The following is a 16,082-nucleotide window of genomic DNA, read 5'->3' on the forward strand; positions in this document are numbered from 1 at the left end:
CTTTCTAAATACCATTTAATGATAAACTTTACCTTATTTTATATACATTGTGGATGTATCATCAACATTCATATCCACAGAATCATTCAGGTTCATACATTCAGGTTCAGATACCCGGGGTGGCCTCTTCCTGTACCTTCTCCTCCTGTCCGTATCGGCTTTTCTATCCCCACCCCACCCCACATTCTCATCCTCTCTGTCTCTGTGTCCCCCCCCCCCCCCCCCCCCCCCCCGCCACTTCCACTTTCATCTTTCCCTCTCTCACTATAATGTCCAACCATATACGTTCCGTTTATCCCATAAGCTCGACAAATAAGCTTCGCTACATGACGTTCACGCAGAGCGTGAACAAACAACTTAAAACACTTGTATATGTTTTTTCAAGATGCAGCATACTTTAGACAAAGACATTTCGAAGTCACATTCTCATAAGTAGTCATTTACAAAAGGGGAGTGCACCTGTTCCACGTGCCCCTATAATAAAGAGGTCTCACAGCATTTCGGCAGTTCTGCTTTTGGAGTTTTCACATCTACACGTCAAACCGATTCCTCGCCTTTTTAAACAACAGGTTTTATACAAGATGTTGACGTTCTCTAGTATCGGTATTGCTCTTCTGGGACTTGTCTTCACTGTAGACGGACAAACAGGTAAGTGATTCTTCACCTGGACTTCTGTAAACTGCCAGCGTAACATCAGCCTGTTGACGTTGCCTTAACGCCACACCGACGTCAGTGTTAAATGGTTGTAGATAGAGATGCGCTAGTTTGTTGAACAGACTCGTTGTCTTAATGTGTTGAACCAAGGCATCAAAACAGACTTCCTTTGTTCGGTGTCGCGTAAAAGGTAACAGTCAATGTGAACGTTAGCATGATTGAGAGATCCTGGTTAACACTAAACTTCGACGTGGGTAAAACTTGACGATCAATTATTGATACTTAACTTAACTTTATATTATCACTAATTGATAATGAATCTACAACGACACGCCATATTAGCAGTTATTGATACTGCATCTATAATTAGATATCATATTAGTAGTTATCGATACTGCATCTATAATTATATATCATATTAGTAGTTATCGATACTGCATCTATAATTAGATATCATATTAGTAGTTATCGATACTGCATCTATAATTAGATATCATATTAGTAGTTATTGATACTGCATCTATAATTAGATATCATATTAGTAGTTATCGATACTGCATCTATAATTAGATATCATATTAGTAGTTATTGATACTGCATCTACAGTTCAGAAACATATTAGCAGTTATCGATACTGCATCTATAATTATATATCATATTAGTAGTTATTGATACTGCATCTTTAATTATATATCATGTAAGCAGTAATTGATACTGCATCTGCAATTAAGTACCATATTATCAATAGTTGACACTCCATCTTTGAATTAAACACAATATTATCGGTTGTTGATACTGAAATAGTGACGTTATAATGTTTTGTTCTTATGCAATGTTGTTCAGTCACATAGTTTCTTCAGAGACCATCATACAAAAATGTTCAGTCACAATAGTTTCTTCAGAGGCCGCCATAATAAATTGTTCAGTCACAATAGTTTCTTCAGAAACCATCATACAAAACTGTTCAGTCACAATAGTTTCTTCAGAGACCATTAAACAATCTTGTTCAGCCACAATAGTTTCTTAAGAGACCATCATACATAATCGTTCATTCAAAATAGTTTCTTCAGAGACCATCATGCTAAATGGCTTAGTCACAATATAGTTTCTTCAGAGTTCGTCATACTAAATTTTCAATCACAATAGTTCCTTTAGAGACCGTAATACTAAATTGTTCAATCACAAAAGTTTCTTCAGAGACCGTAATACTAAATTGTTCAGTCACAATAGTTTCTTCAGAGACCGTCATACTAAATTTTCAGTCACAATAGTTCCTTTAGAGACCGTAATACTAAATTGTTCACTCACAATAGTTTCTTCAGAGACCATCATACAAAATTGTTCAGTCAAAAAAAGTTCTTCAGAGACCGTAATACTAAATTGTTCAGTCACAATAGTTTCTTCAGAGACCGTCATACTAAATTTTCAGTCACAATAGTTCCTTTAGAGACCGTAATACTAAATTGTTCACTCACAATAGTTTCTTCAGAGACCATCATACAAAATTGTTCAGTCAAAAAAAGTTCTTCAGAGACCGTAATACTAAATTTCTAGTCACAATAGTTCCTTTAGAGACCGTCATACTAAATTGTCACTCACAATAGTTTCTTTAGAGACCATAATACTAAATTGTTCACTCACAATAGTTTCTTCAGAGACCGTAATACTAAATTGTTCAGTCACAATAGTTTCTTCAGAGACCGTCATACTAAATTTTCAGTCACAATAGTTCCTTTAGAGACCGTAATACTAAATTGTTCACTCACAATAGTTTCTTCAGAGACCGTAATACTAAATTGTTCAGTCACAATAGTTTCTTCAGAGACCGTCATACTAAATTTTCAGTCACAATAGTTCCTTTAGAGACCGTAATACTAAATTGTTCAGTCACAATAGTTTCTTCAGAGACCGTAATACTAAATTTTCAGTCACAATATTTTCTTCAGAGACCGTCATACTAAATGGTTCAGTCACAATATTTTCTTCAGAGGCCGTCATACTAAATAATAGTTAATTTAGGTTGAGCCGTAATACTTTCTTAAGTATTGGTTAGATAGCGGGGCGCCGTGGACTCTAGATTATACCCAATGGACCAAATGTTCTAACCTGTTTAAATCATGGCCAACATTCAAAGTACCTTGGCACTAGTCAGCCCTAATGGTTGTGTGGAGTAAGCCCTAATGGTTGTGTAGAGTCAGGCAGAATGATTCCGTAGAGTCAGTCCTAATGGTTGTGTGGAGTCAGCCCTAATGGTGTGTAGAGTCAGGCAGAATGATTCTGTAGAGTCAGTCCTAATGGTTGTGTAGAGTCAGCCAGAGTGATTCTGTAGAGTCAGTCCTAATGGTTGTGTAGAGTCAGGCAGAATGATTCTGTAGAGTCAGTCTTAATGGTTGTGTAGAGTCAGCCAGAGTGATTCTGTAGAGTCAGTCCCCATGGTTATGTAGAGTCAGTTAGAATGATTCTGTAGATTCAATCCACATGGTTGTGTAGAGTCAGTTAGAATGATTCTGTAGAGTCAGTCATATGGTTGTGTAGAGTCAGTTAAAATGATTCTGTAGATTCAATCCTAATGGTTGTGTAGAATCAGTCAGAATAGTTCTGTCGGGTCAGTCAGAATGTTTCTTTAAAGTCACTCGTAGATGAGGGTAAGTCATCAGTGACTTCTTCACTTGTAAGCAACAGCTGCTACATCTCATCGTGTTTGTTGCAGTGGCACCGGATCCCCGGTGTGATGCGTTCCGGGATGGCATAGGAAACATCATGGTCGAAGGCATGGATTGCAGATACTACCTCTCGTGCTGGAACTTCATCATCGCTTACGAACCCATGCACTGTGCTGGCGGGACGATCTTCAACCCAGACACTGGCATGTGTGATGCGGAGGAATGCAACGAAGGAAACACTCGATCTCAATACGGTAAGTGATCAATTACTGATACCTCTTGGTCACAACTACCACTGTAACTACACATATCACAACTATTATCAACAGCATCATAACGACATCTAGTTACACTGGAACAACATAACTGCTACTGCAACAGCTACACAACTTATACCAGGAGTACTCTGACAGCCGTACTGACCACCCGGCAATAATGACATCGATACGACCTCATACGGGTACCCATACTGCTGTTTTTACCACTGACTGACTACCGCCTGTAGTACAGTAACGTTATTTAATTAATTAAATACAACATAAATGATGTCAACATATGGTTAGGTCAGATAGATATCCCTTGGGGGACCCGGGTTAGAAAAGGTATCCTTAACGATTGATTATCGTTCTCCGATGGTGTTCATTATATCAATCACTGGTTTGTAGGCCAAAACTCGATTATTTTCATGCTGCTGGAATGAGTCGGAATATTACTGACAGAGCATAAAAGAGTACTCGCTGCCGACATATATATGATGAAGCCGTTTTTATACAAATGTACTGTAAATACTACACGGAAAAGTCAAAAGGTTTCATTCTATATTTTGAACAGCGTGTCAAGAGGGTGCTCTACCGGGTGACTGTTCCCGCTACAACTTGTGTTTCAACACTCCCAATGTCACCTTCCAATGTGGCGAGCAAACCTACTACCACAACGAAATGCTCGTGTGCGTAAATCCCAGCGAATACCCGGACTTGCCAGAAGAACAGGGATGTGCCTACAACCCCTAGTCACAGCATCCACAACAACTGCAGCATCTACATCTACCACAACTGCAGCATCTACATCTTCAACAACTGCAGCACTTTTTGCTTATGACAAATGTTTCTGAGGACAGTCCTTTAAGATGGGGTGGACAAAGAATTGTAATTTGTTTTTAGACAAAGAGCAATACAGTTTTCATAACACCATAACATTATCTTACATTTGAACAATAAAATTAAAAGAAATATTTAATTATTTCCTATTTTGTCTAACTTTACACCAAAAATAGTCTTTTAATTTCTTACCGTGTCTGGCATCCGAACTGCATACCGCATTCAGTGATAGATTCGGATGGTATCTTCCAGCATGTGGCGATTCACCAGTCTCAAATACTGGAGCAAATACAACACTATGAAAGAGTAAATAAAAGCGACGAAACCCTTTCCATAATCCTAAGACATCTCCGTCCATTGTACTGATTCCTTCTATATTATGCGACTAGCGCCTCATACAAAGCATTGAGAAACACCAACCTTACAAACAAATTGTATTCAAAATACAATAAAAAAAACGACAAAACCATTTCGATAATCATTTAAAATCTCTGCTAAAGGCAGATTCCAGTATACATTTCCGAGTATATCATAAGCATGTGTTTCTGAATCACTAAGCAAATAGCGATGAATAGCAAATATTGTTAACGAAAAAGGTGTCAAATTTGGAAATGTTCTCAACGTGTCTACACTTCTTTTTAATGAAATATGTGTGAGTGGTGGGCGATGCCGGTAGAGCAGGACATTTCTACACTTCTGACTCTGAATTATCATGCAAAGATTTAAATATGAAACAGATGAGTTAGGTACCGTGCCCCACCAGTGCCACCCGTTACAAACACATGCAAAGGCAAGACAAGTTTTTACGTGAACATATGGCACTAGTCCAATTAGGGCAAGGACAGCATATAAATAGCACAGCACAACGTCATTGCCAGAATCCTAACGTGACAAACAGTTCTTGCCATCATTCATCCATGTCACGAGAGACGGTGGCAAAACTAAACTATAAGGAGTTGAGTACCCCCCATCCTATCCCATCCCATCGGTGCTCCTATTGTCCTGGCTATTCATCTGACTAATGAAATGAGAATAACGTATTTAGCGAAGCTGGAGTTAACGGTACAAAGAGACTCGAATGCCTGTTAACCCATCCAATAGCAGCGTTGGTTATTCGTGTTTTTGTCACAGGGCCGTATCATCCGACTTTCTATGACCTTAAAACTTCAGACGTAAATCAACGATGTTCATAAACATAGCTAATGTGACCTTTCTTTGACCTCAAGTTGCCCTTTTCTCTATTATCAGGATAAAAAGATTGTTATTTTGCCTACAATGTGTACGGGGGAGTTCGGGTGTGAGGAGAGGGGTGTGTGATATTTGTCTCGGTGGCAAGTGGCCTTTAGTTCTTTAGGACCAACACAGAGGGGGAAAGACTGGACACACATCAACTGGGGGATGAACATCCATATTATGTATTTGGAAACTGTGTGGTACAAAGTGCAGTCAGAACGTTTTTCTGTGAAACTGTGAAAAGGAATGATTCAAAAATCTAAATGGAGGGATTAAAAGGAGACATTTACAAAACATTCCGAGTAAGCAGGACATGCTAATTCTTTTCGCGAACACCTGGTGTCATAACTAATTTTCAGTCATCTTTCATATGTTTCCCCCACTATTTTGCATTTTACTTCTGTTTCGGTGAGGTAAGGAGAGGTGAAATTGGGTTTAACGTCGCGTCCAAGATTATTGCATTTATATGGCGACGTGCATGTATGTGTGTGGCTGCTTGTAGTCCGGACTGATGCCGATTTATAGTGCCAGCTCACTGAGATACCATGCCGCAGTTTAACATGAATACCCCACTCAGACACAGTATACTGACTCCGAGCCGACCAGTCCTTGTCTTAGCCCCTTAATGCAGAGCGCCAGACAGGGTAACAACAAGTACCATCTTTTAACGTCTTTTGGTATGACGCGGCCGGGGATCGAGCCCCGGACCTTCCGCTCTCCGGGCGGACGCTCTACCACTAGACCACGGAGGCGGTCCTCTGTTTCGGCCGATAACTTTGACTGATTATTCTCAAGCGTTGATACTGTATATTTAATGAAAGCGACAAAGCCCTTTTCATATTAATAAGACATATCTGAGTCGATTGCACGATCATCGCTAAACAAAATCATCGGTTGTAAGATCATCGAAAAAAAAATAGAATAGAATTTTTTATTGTCATCCCGATAAAAACGCATTGTTTGGTAACAGTTTGGCTATGAAATTAGAACGTTATGACGTAGTGCAATTGTGGAATGCTGATGACGTGACGTGACAGTGACACCAGACGTACCTGTGGGAATGTGCGTCTATTGCATCCCGACTTGACCTTTGATCCTGGGCAGGCAAAGTGGGAACCAGATGCAGCACAACGACACCCCGTTAATTATTATTAGGGACGGTGACGTTCCCATTGAACTCGTCCACATAGACACATTTCCGAATTAAGGAATTTTGGGTGCTCGGCCCCGTTTCGCAAAGCGATCCTAGTCTGTGTTAAACTGTGGGAGTTAAGATCATCTTAGCACTACTATCACATTGTTGAACGGGGCCCAGAGCTCTTGTACACATGTGACCATCAGTAGACATCCAGAACACGGGGCCATACTAGTTCCCTGGATACCACTGTGCTTGCTGTACACACCAGAAACACAAACATATAGCCAAACACAAATCGTATTCCGGAAAAGGGGGCACAGTCGTATCAACCTAAAAATTGAGCCGGGTTCGAATCCAAGATCGCCGTGATTATGACACCTGTTTGCCAGCACCATAGCCCTGCTCATGGGTTTCACGATGTCTGTAACGTCTGTAAACGTCTGTAAACGTCTATTACCTGCATGACTTCGGATTGTCCTCCCACATTACCCTGACAATTCGTTAGATAATCTTCTCAGCAGAGTTCAACTCACTCACTCATTTCGGCAAACTATGTCTTTTGTGCCAGGTTCAAATTAGCGTCCATGACCAATATACTCGATATTCTAACCTAACCAGACTCCAAACTAAGTGGACGACATGGAAAGGGCTGCGCTAACACATTAAGCCGACAATCAAGTGACATACGTAAAGCACCTTTTCAAAGCGGCGTTAAACCGAAATCCCCCACTTTGAAAAATGGTGACATCAAAATGAGTGGTTAATTTATCTCTGGCCTACCATTTTAACAAAACAATGACCATTGTACTTTGTGTAATACCTGTCCGTAATTGTTTGGGGTTGGAGACAAATATATGACTTTGTGAAGGAGTGCCCCCTCAGTGGTTCGTTCTAACATCTTCAGTGAGCGAGTTTTGTGTTGGGTTTTATGCCGCTTTCTAGCAATATTCAAGCCATACCACGGCTTGTACAATACTTACGAGGGGCATTCAATAAGTTTTGCAACTTCAATATAAGACCAAGTCGCAGGATATCTTTAGCACTTTTATTGTTCAATATAATCTCCATACATCTCAATACACTTATTCCATTATATACCACTTTTATAGAAACGCGCAGATTGGCCACGCCTCTGTGGCAGCCTGTATGTCCTCGTCATCCTGGAAGTGTCTTCCACGTAGGGCAGATTTCATTTGCTGGAACAGGACATAGTCACTGGGGGCTACGTCTGGGCTGTAGGATGGGTGATTTAACTGTTCGAACGTGTGGGGAATCGAACCTGGGTCTTCGGCGAAACGAGCGAACGCTTAAACCACTAGGCTACCCGACCGCCCCTGCACAACTATGGAAATATCCTGTGCCGACCAAGCACCACTATAACTGTAGCCGCCAAGTTTGACGCATTAGTGACAAAGCTGATATCCGATGCGGTCCATATTTTGACTTATGTTCCTGTGTTTGTTTAGGTTAGAATTGACTTGCCTTTGCATGTGTTTGTGACGGGGAGCATACCCTCACCTTATCGTGAAAACCTGGTGTCATCACGATTTTATAATGATTCATAAACACTTGCTCATGATATAGTCGCAATTGTACAATAGACTCTGTGTTTGGCAGATATTTCTTATGAATATGGAAAGGATTTTGTCTCATTCATTTAGGAGTATATAATGCTAACAAGCTAAAATATTCTTAAGACAATTATCGTACGATAACAAGTGCATTTCTTAATTTGGATAGTAAAATATACCCGGCGTTGCCCAAACACAACCGCGTCTTCTGTAAATCATTAAACTTATTTAAAATGTCACATACGCTATAACATCTAGTGGTGGAGGTGAAATGGGACTAAACATTACTTCGTCGACAATGTGACTCGCTTGCAGGGTTGTGTGTGGCTGCAAATATGAGTGCGACTTATCCGGTTTTATAGTGCTAGCCCACTGAGAAATTAGTTTTATACCCTTAATACCGAGTACCAGGCAGGGTAACAACAAGTCCAAACTTTTAACGTCTTTTGGCAATAAACGGCCGTGGATGAACACAACATTTATTAAAAAGGTTACGCGATTTCGGTAATATGCGGGCGATGAATAAAACATCTTGGATGTTGAAAGTTAAAACATGTTTTTCCTCGAAAAGTTTGATGGCATATCATCAGCCATGAAGTGGGGCTACTCGACATCTGAATTTAAGCTTGGACTTTTCTATACATTATAACGGAATGGCCAAAGACTGGCCGATAATTACTCGTGGATAAACTACTAATATAAATGGACGCTGCACCAGCCACAATATGTGACACAATAAATACCAGAGCTTGGAGACGACGTTTAGCGAAAATATATCACAAGGATCTACAAAGTTATGAATGTCGAAACAGAATGATCACACAACAAGAAGGTAAAGTTCAATAACTTGTTTATTAATTAATAACTGAACTGAAAAATCTTGTACATTAGCTCGAGGTCTCGAGACACTGTACCGACTGTCAACTGAACTGGAAACATCAGTCGCTCGGCATTGTCTGTGACATAGTGACTCTGTATCCCACGATTGATATATCTGAACAATTAAAGTGTACAATAAACTTTGAAACTTGAAATTGTACGAACTTTGCTGCAACCGGAACTGGATCCATCTAATGTAAACAATACATTCCGGAAGTCACGTGACCCAGAATGAATGACAATGAGGCCACACCTCCAAGGGCTGTCAAAATGCGATGTAGGTCAAATCCCAGTTAAAGCTTGGAATTAAATATAATATAATTATTTAATTTCTATATTATAGGATCGATTCTAAACATCGGTAGCTGAAACCCCATGACTGTCACGGCATCACCGCGCATCTTGATAACGTAAACAATCCCGTCGGAATGACCTCGGAGCCCCCGGTCGCGATGGCATTCGACGACAGTCAAAACATCTATTTATAGACTGTAAACTGTAATATTTTATACGGATGACACATCACTTGCGACTTGTGATGACAACAACTCTAACTTGTATGCTTGAATAATTACGATCTTGGAATATTCCGTCGGAATGAATCCGGAATGGCTGTCGGAATCTCGAAACGTCCGGACGTCAACAAGACGTCATAAGGTAAATAGTCACCAATCCACGATCAAATTCAGACCAAGTATCAATATTAGGCATATAAATTAAAAGTGATACAATAAAAATCTCTTGAAATGCGATAAATAGAACTTAGCGGTGACGAAACCCTGGAACCCTACCTTGCTTGTCAAAGACAGAACTGCCGCCGCCGAAGTTAACCTTGAAGGTCTATTTATTGGTGGCCTAAACCCACATGATACGCAAACGTGACGTCAGAAAATCCAAGATAGCGACTGTAAGCATGACTAACGCGACTCAAGTTGGAATTTACCGTTATACTTGACTCTGTAACTTGGTAAAACACTGCATAAAGGTATGTCATCCTAATAACATACAGCATGATGCTGGTACCATGATTGAAATTAGTGTGATGGCTGGGAGTTGCCCCACCGTCATAAAAGGCTGTAAGTGCGAACATTGAAGTACCTATTACCTTGATATAACAGGAGTTTTGTTACAATATGTAATCTATAACGCATCAATAGACGCATCTTCAATCGACAACTACAAATGCATCATAGTCCATCTTCGTAACAATAATCCAACAGAAATGATCTCAGTATAACTCAGTTTCAATATATCCAGCAACCCTTTCAGTTCGTGAGTGATCATCATTTAAACAGGCATCGAATAAACGCATGGGCCACCTTAGCACGTTTGGGTTATTTTGTCAATTTTGATACGGAAGTTTTCAATCCTCTTCGGGGCGGTGGGGTAGCCTAGTGGTAAAAGCGTTGCTCGTCAAGCCGAAGACACAGGTTTGTTTTCCCTAATGGGTACAATGTGTGAAGACAATTTCTGATGCCACCCGCCGTGATATTGCTGGAATATTGCTTAAAAACGGCGTAAAACCATACTCACTCACTCACTCAACGTCTTCCGAACACAAGTAGTTGATAATTACACAACCCCTTGCCAAGACATAAGGATTCAAAATATGCATCTTCGACACAGGTTCCAGGAAGCAACTCTCACAGCTCGTACCATCCCCAATTGGGCGTATCTGCGAGGACAATCCAACGACATCTACGCATCAACGGTTTCCGTCCGAGGCGCCCAGCCAGTTGAACTAACCTGTCCGCAGAACAGCAGCCCCGACGTCTTCAGTACCTCGGTGGAGAAAGGTCACTGATGAGTCAGGTTGTCTTATAAATGTCAATATGTTACACTGACATGCAAGATCCCCTGACCTGTCTCAAGCTGAACATGTGATATGACTCCAATCTCTCTCTCTTTCTCTTTTTCTCTCTCTTTCACTCTCTCTCTCTTTCTTTCTCTCTCTCTCGCTCTCTTACTCTCTCTCTCTTTCTTTCTCTCTTTCTTTTCTCTCTCTCTCTCTCTCTCTCTCTCTCTCTCTCTCTCTCTCTCTCTCTCTCTCTCTGTCTCTCTGTGTCCCTAATACTCTGTATTTCCTCTGCCCCCTCCATCCCTGTCCCCCCGTTCTATCTCCACCGTGCATGTCTTATTATCAAACAACATCCAGGGTATACCCAAACCCTTCCATGTGACCTATACACGTCTCCATAAATACACTGCACCCAGTATCCTTCTTTCACTTTGATATTTATCTCGTTGTAATCCTCTACAAAACTATTTTTTATTCGGTTCAACATTTGCTTCGATTGTCTTGCCATTTCTGATGACGTTGCAGAAGAATGTCACCGTGTGTGAAATGGTTCCACAATCTACATTCCGATCATCCCATAAACTCGACAAATATGCATTGCTACAAGTCGTCGACAAACAACATGATCAAACAACTTAAAAGACTTGTATATTTTTCTACAAGATGCAGCATACTTCAGACAAAAGACATTTCGAAGTCACATTTTCACAATTTACATAAGGGGAGTGCACCTGTTCCACGTGCTCCTATAATAAAGAGGTCTCACAGCATTTCGGCAGTTCTGCTTTTGGAGTTTTCACATCTACACGTCAAACCGATTCGTCGCCTTTTTAAACAACAGAGTTTATACAAGATGTTGAAATTCTCTGGTATCGGTATTGCTCTTCTGGGACTTGTCCTCGCTATTGACGGACACAAAGGTAAGTGATTCTTCACCTGGAGTTATGTAAACTGTCAACGTAACATCAGCCTGTTGACGTTGCCTTAACGCTCAACGACGCCATTGTTAAACGGTTGTAGACAGAGATGCGTTACCTTGTTAAACAGACGAGTTGTCGTTATGCGTTGAACCTATGCATCAAGGCACACTTCCTTTGTTCAGTGTTGCGTAAAAGGTAACACGTTAGCATGATTGAGGAATCAAGGTGGGTAAAACTTGACTATCAATAACTGATACTGCGGTTGTGAAACATTTCTAAATTAACATCACATTATCAAGTACTGATACTGCAGTAGTGAGGCGTCCATGAATTAAACACCATATTTTCAGTTACTGATTCTTCAGAGACCACCATGTAAACTAAATTATAGATTGAATCATAATAGTTTTTTTAATTTTCAGTCGTGAGTAAAGGTTAGAGGGAGGAGGGCTGATGATGCCAATGCAGGGTACGCATGCTCTCACCTGTTTAAACAATGGCGAACATTCAAAGAACCTTAGCACCTAAAATGTTCAAACAGAATTGTCATGTTAACCTTATTTTAAAAGATATCGTCACTGTGTGATGCACGTGAAATATGTTCCCTGTGCCTGTGGCATCTTCCCGAGGCAAGGGAGTTAACTGACTTTTAAAGTCCAGTTTCCACCCTTGCCGAACTAGGCTGGAATTACTGGGCTCGATCGCTGCACCACCAGTGGCTATTACCAATTATGTCCCTTTTAAGCCTCTCCTATGGACCAATCAGATTCCACCTCTCGTATCACTTGCGTTTGCTTCACACAAAATGGTGGCGCCCAGTCAGGACGATCTGATCGATAATCAAGATCTATATTGTGATAAAACGGGTCTTACATCGCGAAATGCATCAAATCAAGTGAGCACCTTGATTAAAAACATGAAAGGATTTGGAAAATATCTGCTGACAACGAATTTGCGATGCACATGCTTTGCAAACCCTGCAATCGATCGAAATCTGCACGACAGTTTACGAACCGGATTTTGATTTCGGTGCGCGATTTTGTTTGGACTATGCATAGACTCGTTAGTCAAGACAAAACGTAACTCCATAATACCAGCCTAGTTCGGCAAGGGTGGAAACTGGACTTGTATAGTCAGTTAACTCCGTTGCCTCGGGAAGATGTGCCTGTCGCAGCTCGAGTGATGAAATGCACGTCCCAGGGCAAATATGCAATTTATACATGCGATTAGGCTCCAACTCCTGTTGTTCCTACCTATACTTAGGACCCTACTTAGTGAGCCCATACCGGGTAAATAGAGCCAGTCATTATGTTCAATAGAGTCCGTTCATATGGTTCATAAGGGCCCCTCGGTGTGGTTCTGTAGATGCATCCCTAATTGGTTTTTTTTGACGACAGTCCTGGTGTTTCTGAGTCAGTCCTAATGGTTATGTAGAGTCAGTCCTAATGGTTGTGTGGAGTCAATCCTTATGGTTGTGTAGAATCAGTCATATGGTTGTGTAGAGTCAGTCCTAATAGTTGTGTAGAGTCAGTCCTTATGGTTGTGTAGAATCAGTCATATGGTTGTGTATAGTCAGTACTAATGGTTGTGTGGAGTCAGTCCTAATGGTTGTGTAGATTCGGCCCTAATGGTTGTGTAGAGTCAGTCCTAATGATTGTGTAGAGTCAGTCCTAATGGTTGTGTAGAGTCAGTCCTAATGGTTGTCTAGAGTCAGTCAGAATAGTTCTGTGCATAGAATGTGTTTTTGAAGTCACTCGCAATAGTTGTGTAGAGTCAGTCTTAATGGTTGTCTAGAGTCAGTCAGAATAGTTCTGTGCATAGAATGTGTTTTTTAAGTCACTCGCAATGGTTGTGTAGAGGCAGTCATAGATGAGGGTAAGTCATCAGTGAAGTCTACATCTGATCCTGTTTGTTGCAGTGGCACCGGATCGCCGGTGTGATGTGTTCCGGGATGGCACAGGGAACATCATGGTCGAAGGCATGGGGTGTAGATACTACCTCTCGTGCTGGAACTTCATCATCGCTTACGAACCAATGCCCTGTGCTGGGGGCTCCATCTTCAATCCAGACACTGGCAGGTGTGATGCGGTGGAATGCATCGATATAACCATTCCGTCTCAATATGGTTAGTGCTCAACTATTGTTACCTCTTGGTCACAACTACCACTGTTACTACACATATCACAACTATTATCAACAGCATTATAACGACATCCAGTTACACTGGAACAACAGAACCACTGCTACAGCAACAACTAAACTACTTGTACTAGTCGTCTAGTCGTCTAAGGAGCCGCGATTTGCCGCGCACAGTTGCAGAGTTGTGTTTCTAGGTTTGTCAGCACCATACCCGTGCTATGTTTCACCGGAGTGGTAAACGTCCGAGACCTGCATTCGGGCTTTCCTCCCACATTAAGCTGACACGCTGCGATATAACTGGAAGACTGTTAAAAGCGGCGTTAAACCCAACTCACTCACTCACTCATTGTCTTGTTTGGCAACTACGTTCATGACACAGATTTAAGGTGAAATATTTATTGAGCATTAACAACATCGGTCACATATGTGCAGGCCGACATTATAACATTCTAATTTACTGTAAAAGCTACGCGAAGACGTTCAGGTCACATCATACTCTTTTTTTAACAGACTGTCAACCGGGTTCTCTGGCGGAAGATTGTAGCCGCTACAACATCTGTTTCAACACGTTCCATATCTCATACACTTTCCAATGTGGCGAGGAAACCTACTACCACAACGAACTACTCGTGTGCGTCAATCCCAAAGAGTACCCTGCTGTGCCACGGAGCCAGGGATGCGTCTACAACCCCTAGTAACCGCAGCCACGACAACTGCAGCACCTACATCTACAACTCCTAGTAGCCACAGCCACGACAACTGCAGCACCTACATCTACAACTCCTAGTAACCGCAGCCACGACAACTGCAGCACCTACATCTACAACTCCTAGTAACCACAGCCACGACAACTGCAGCACCTACATCTACAACCCCTAGTAACCACAGCCACGACAACTGCAGCACCTATATCTACAACTCCTAGTAACCACAGCCAAAACTGCAGCAACTACATCTACAACAACAGCAGCACCTATATCTACAACAACTGCAGCACCTACATCTACTGTGCTAGTAACTATCTTGTTGCTCATGACCAGTGTTTATGAGGACGATCATTCAAGGTTGGGGTAGATATAGTACTGCATGTATTACTTATTGAAACATAACAATAACGCTTCATAAACGCATTAAAATGATGCTACAAATAAACAATAAGATTAAAAGAAATATATATTTATTTACTATTTTGTCTGTCTTTTCATCCAAAATAGTTTTTCAATTTCCAACCATGCCTTCTGTTGTCTTGAATGTTGTAACCTTTACGGGGGCGGTCGGGTAGCCTAGTGGTTAAAGTGTTCGCTCGTCACGCCGAAGACCCGGGTTCGATTCCCGACATGGGTACAATGTGTGAAGCCCATTTCTGGTGTCCCCCGCCGTGATATTGCTGGAATATTGCTTAAAGCGGCGTAAAACCTTACTCACTCACTCACTCACTCACTGTAACCTTTATGATACAACTTTTGAGCCGTAAGACGCTCTTTGTAATCTTGGTAGAAAGAGCATGGTCTATTGTAACTCAAAAGTTGGAAAATGTAGACATCAAAGGCTGGAGTTGCTGGAATATTGCTCGACATAATGGAAAGATGACGCCACCTCTCTTGTCATATAGTGTTGTGGATAATAATTGTAGATCTAAATATGAATCAGATGAGTCAGTTTCACTTGTCTCATATTTCTAGCTCAGGTGGGTCAATGAGTGGAAGGGAATTGTATATTTGATAATTATTGAGCACATCAGTTTAAGGTCTACCTGAAGCTGAAGTTAACTACTTGACCACATTCCCTTGTTTCCATTTTGCTAATCTGTCAAAAGGTTCTGACTCGTATGCACAATCAAAAAGCGACAAAAACATTTCCATACTAGTCAGGGTACGAACATCTGTATTGTGTGTCACAAAATCTAAATTGTGTATTAACATCCACCAACAGCCTTCACAATCGAACTCATAAGAATCTTCTAACAAACGATATTTCCATCAGTAAACAT

The 16,082-nt window shown here is 41.1% G+C and overlaps 2 protein-coding genes across 2 annotated transcripts; both read left to right on the forward strand.

Moving 5' to 3' along the window:
• The first annotated feature begins 455 nt into the window (after positions 1-455).
• Positions 456-4,548, forward strand: LOC124136984. Its single transcript, XM_046503064.2, has 3 exons — positions 456-648; positions 3,365-3,571; positions 4,149-4,548. Exons 1-3 carry the CDS (start codon positions 582-584, stop codon positions 4,325-4,327), a joined length of 453 nt encoding a protein of 150 aa, XP_046359020.1. The 5' UTR covers positions 456-581; the 3' UTR covers positions 4,328-4,548.
• Positions 4,549-11,757: 7,209 nt separating this feature from the next.
• Positions 11,758-15,272, forward strand: LOC124136991. Its single transcript, XM_046503072.2, has 3 exons — positions 11,758-11,953; positions 13,872-14,078; positions 14,603-15,272. The coding sequence occupies exons 1-3, from the start codon at positions 11,887-11,889 to the stop codon at positions 14,785-14,787; spliced, it is 459 nt and encodes a 152-aa protein (XP_046359028.2). The 5' UTR covers positions 11,758-11,886; the 3' UTR covers positions 14,788-15,272.
• Positions 15,273-16,082: the final 810 nt, after the last annotated feature.

The sequence above is a fragment of the Haliotis rufescens genome, unplaced genomic scaffold (assembly GCF_023055435.1).
Source record: "Haliotis rufescens isolate VD_foot unplaced genomic scaffold, xgHalRufe1.0.p SCAF_1, whole genome shotgun sequence".
In the NCBI taxonomy this organism is placed as follows: domain Eukaryota; kingdom Metazoa; phylum Mollusca; class Gastropoda; order Lepetellida; family Haliotidae; genus Haliotis; species Haliotis rufescens.

What these genes read in the sequence shown, in the direction of transcription:
- LOC124136984 (XM_046503064.2), top strand. Translation starts at nt 582, where the DNA reads ATGTTGACGTTCTCTAGTATCGGTATTGCTCTTCTGGGACTTGTCTTC. An exon ending in CACTGTAGACGGACAAACAG is followed by an intron (nt 649 to 3,364) that starts GTAAGTGATTCT and finishes TGTTTGTTGCAG; the next exon opens with TGGCACCGGATCCCCGGTGT. An exon ending in AAACACTCGATCTCAATACG is followed by an intron (nt 3,572 to 4,148) that starts GTAAGTGATCAA and finishes TATTTTGAACAG; the next exon opens with CGTGTCAAGAGGGTGCTCTA.
- LOC124136991 (XM_046503072.2), top strand. Translation starts at nt 11,887, where the DNA reads ATGTTGAAATTCTCTGGTATCGGTATTGCTCTTCTGGGACTTGTCCTC. An exon ending in CGCTATTGACGGACACAAAG is followed by an intron (nt 11,954 to 13,871) that starts GTAAGTGATTCT and finishes TGTTTGTTGCAG; the next exon opens with TGGCACCGGATCGCCGGTGT. An exon ending in AACCATTCCGTCTCAATATG is followed by an intron (nt 14,079 to 14,602) that starts GTTAGTGCTCAA and finishes TTTTTTTAACAG; the next exon opens with ACTGTCAACCGGGTTCTCTG.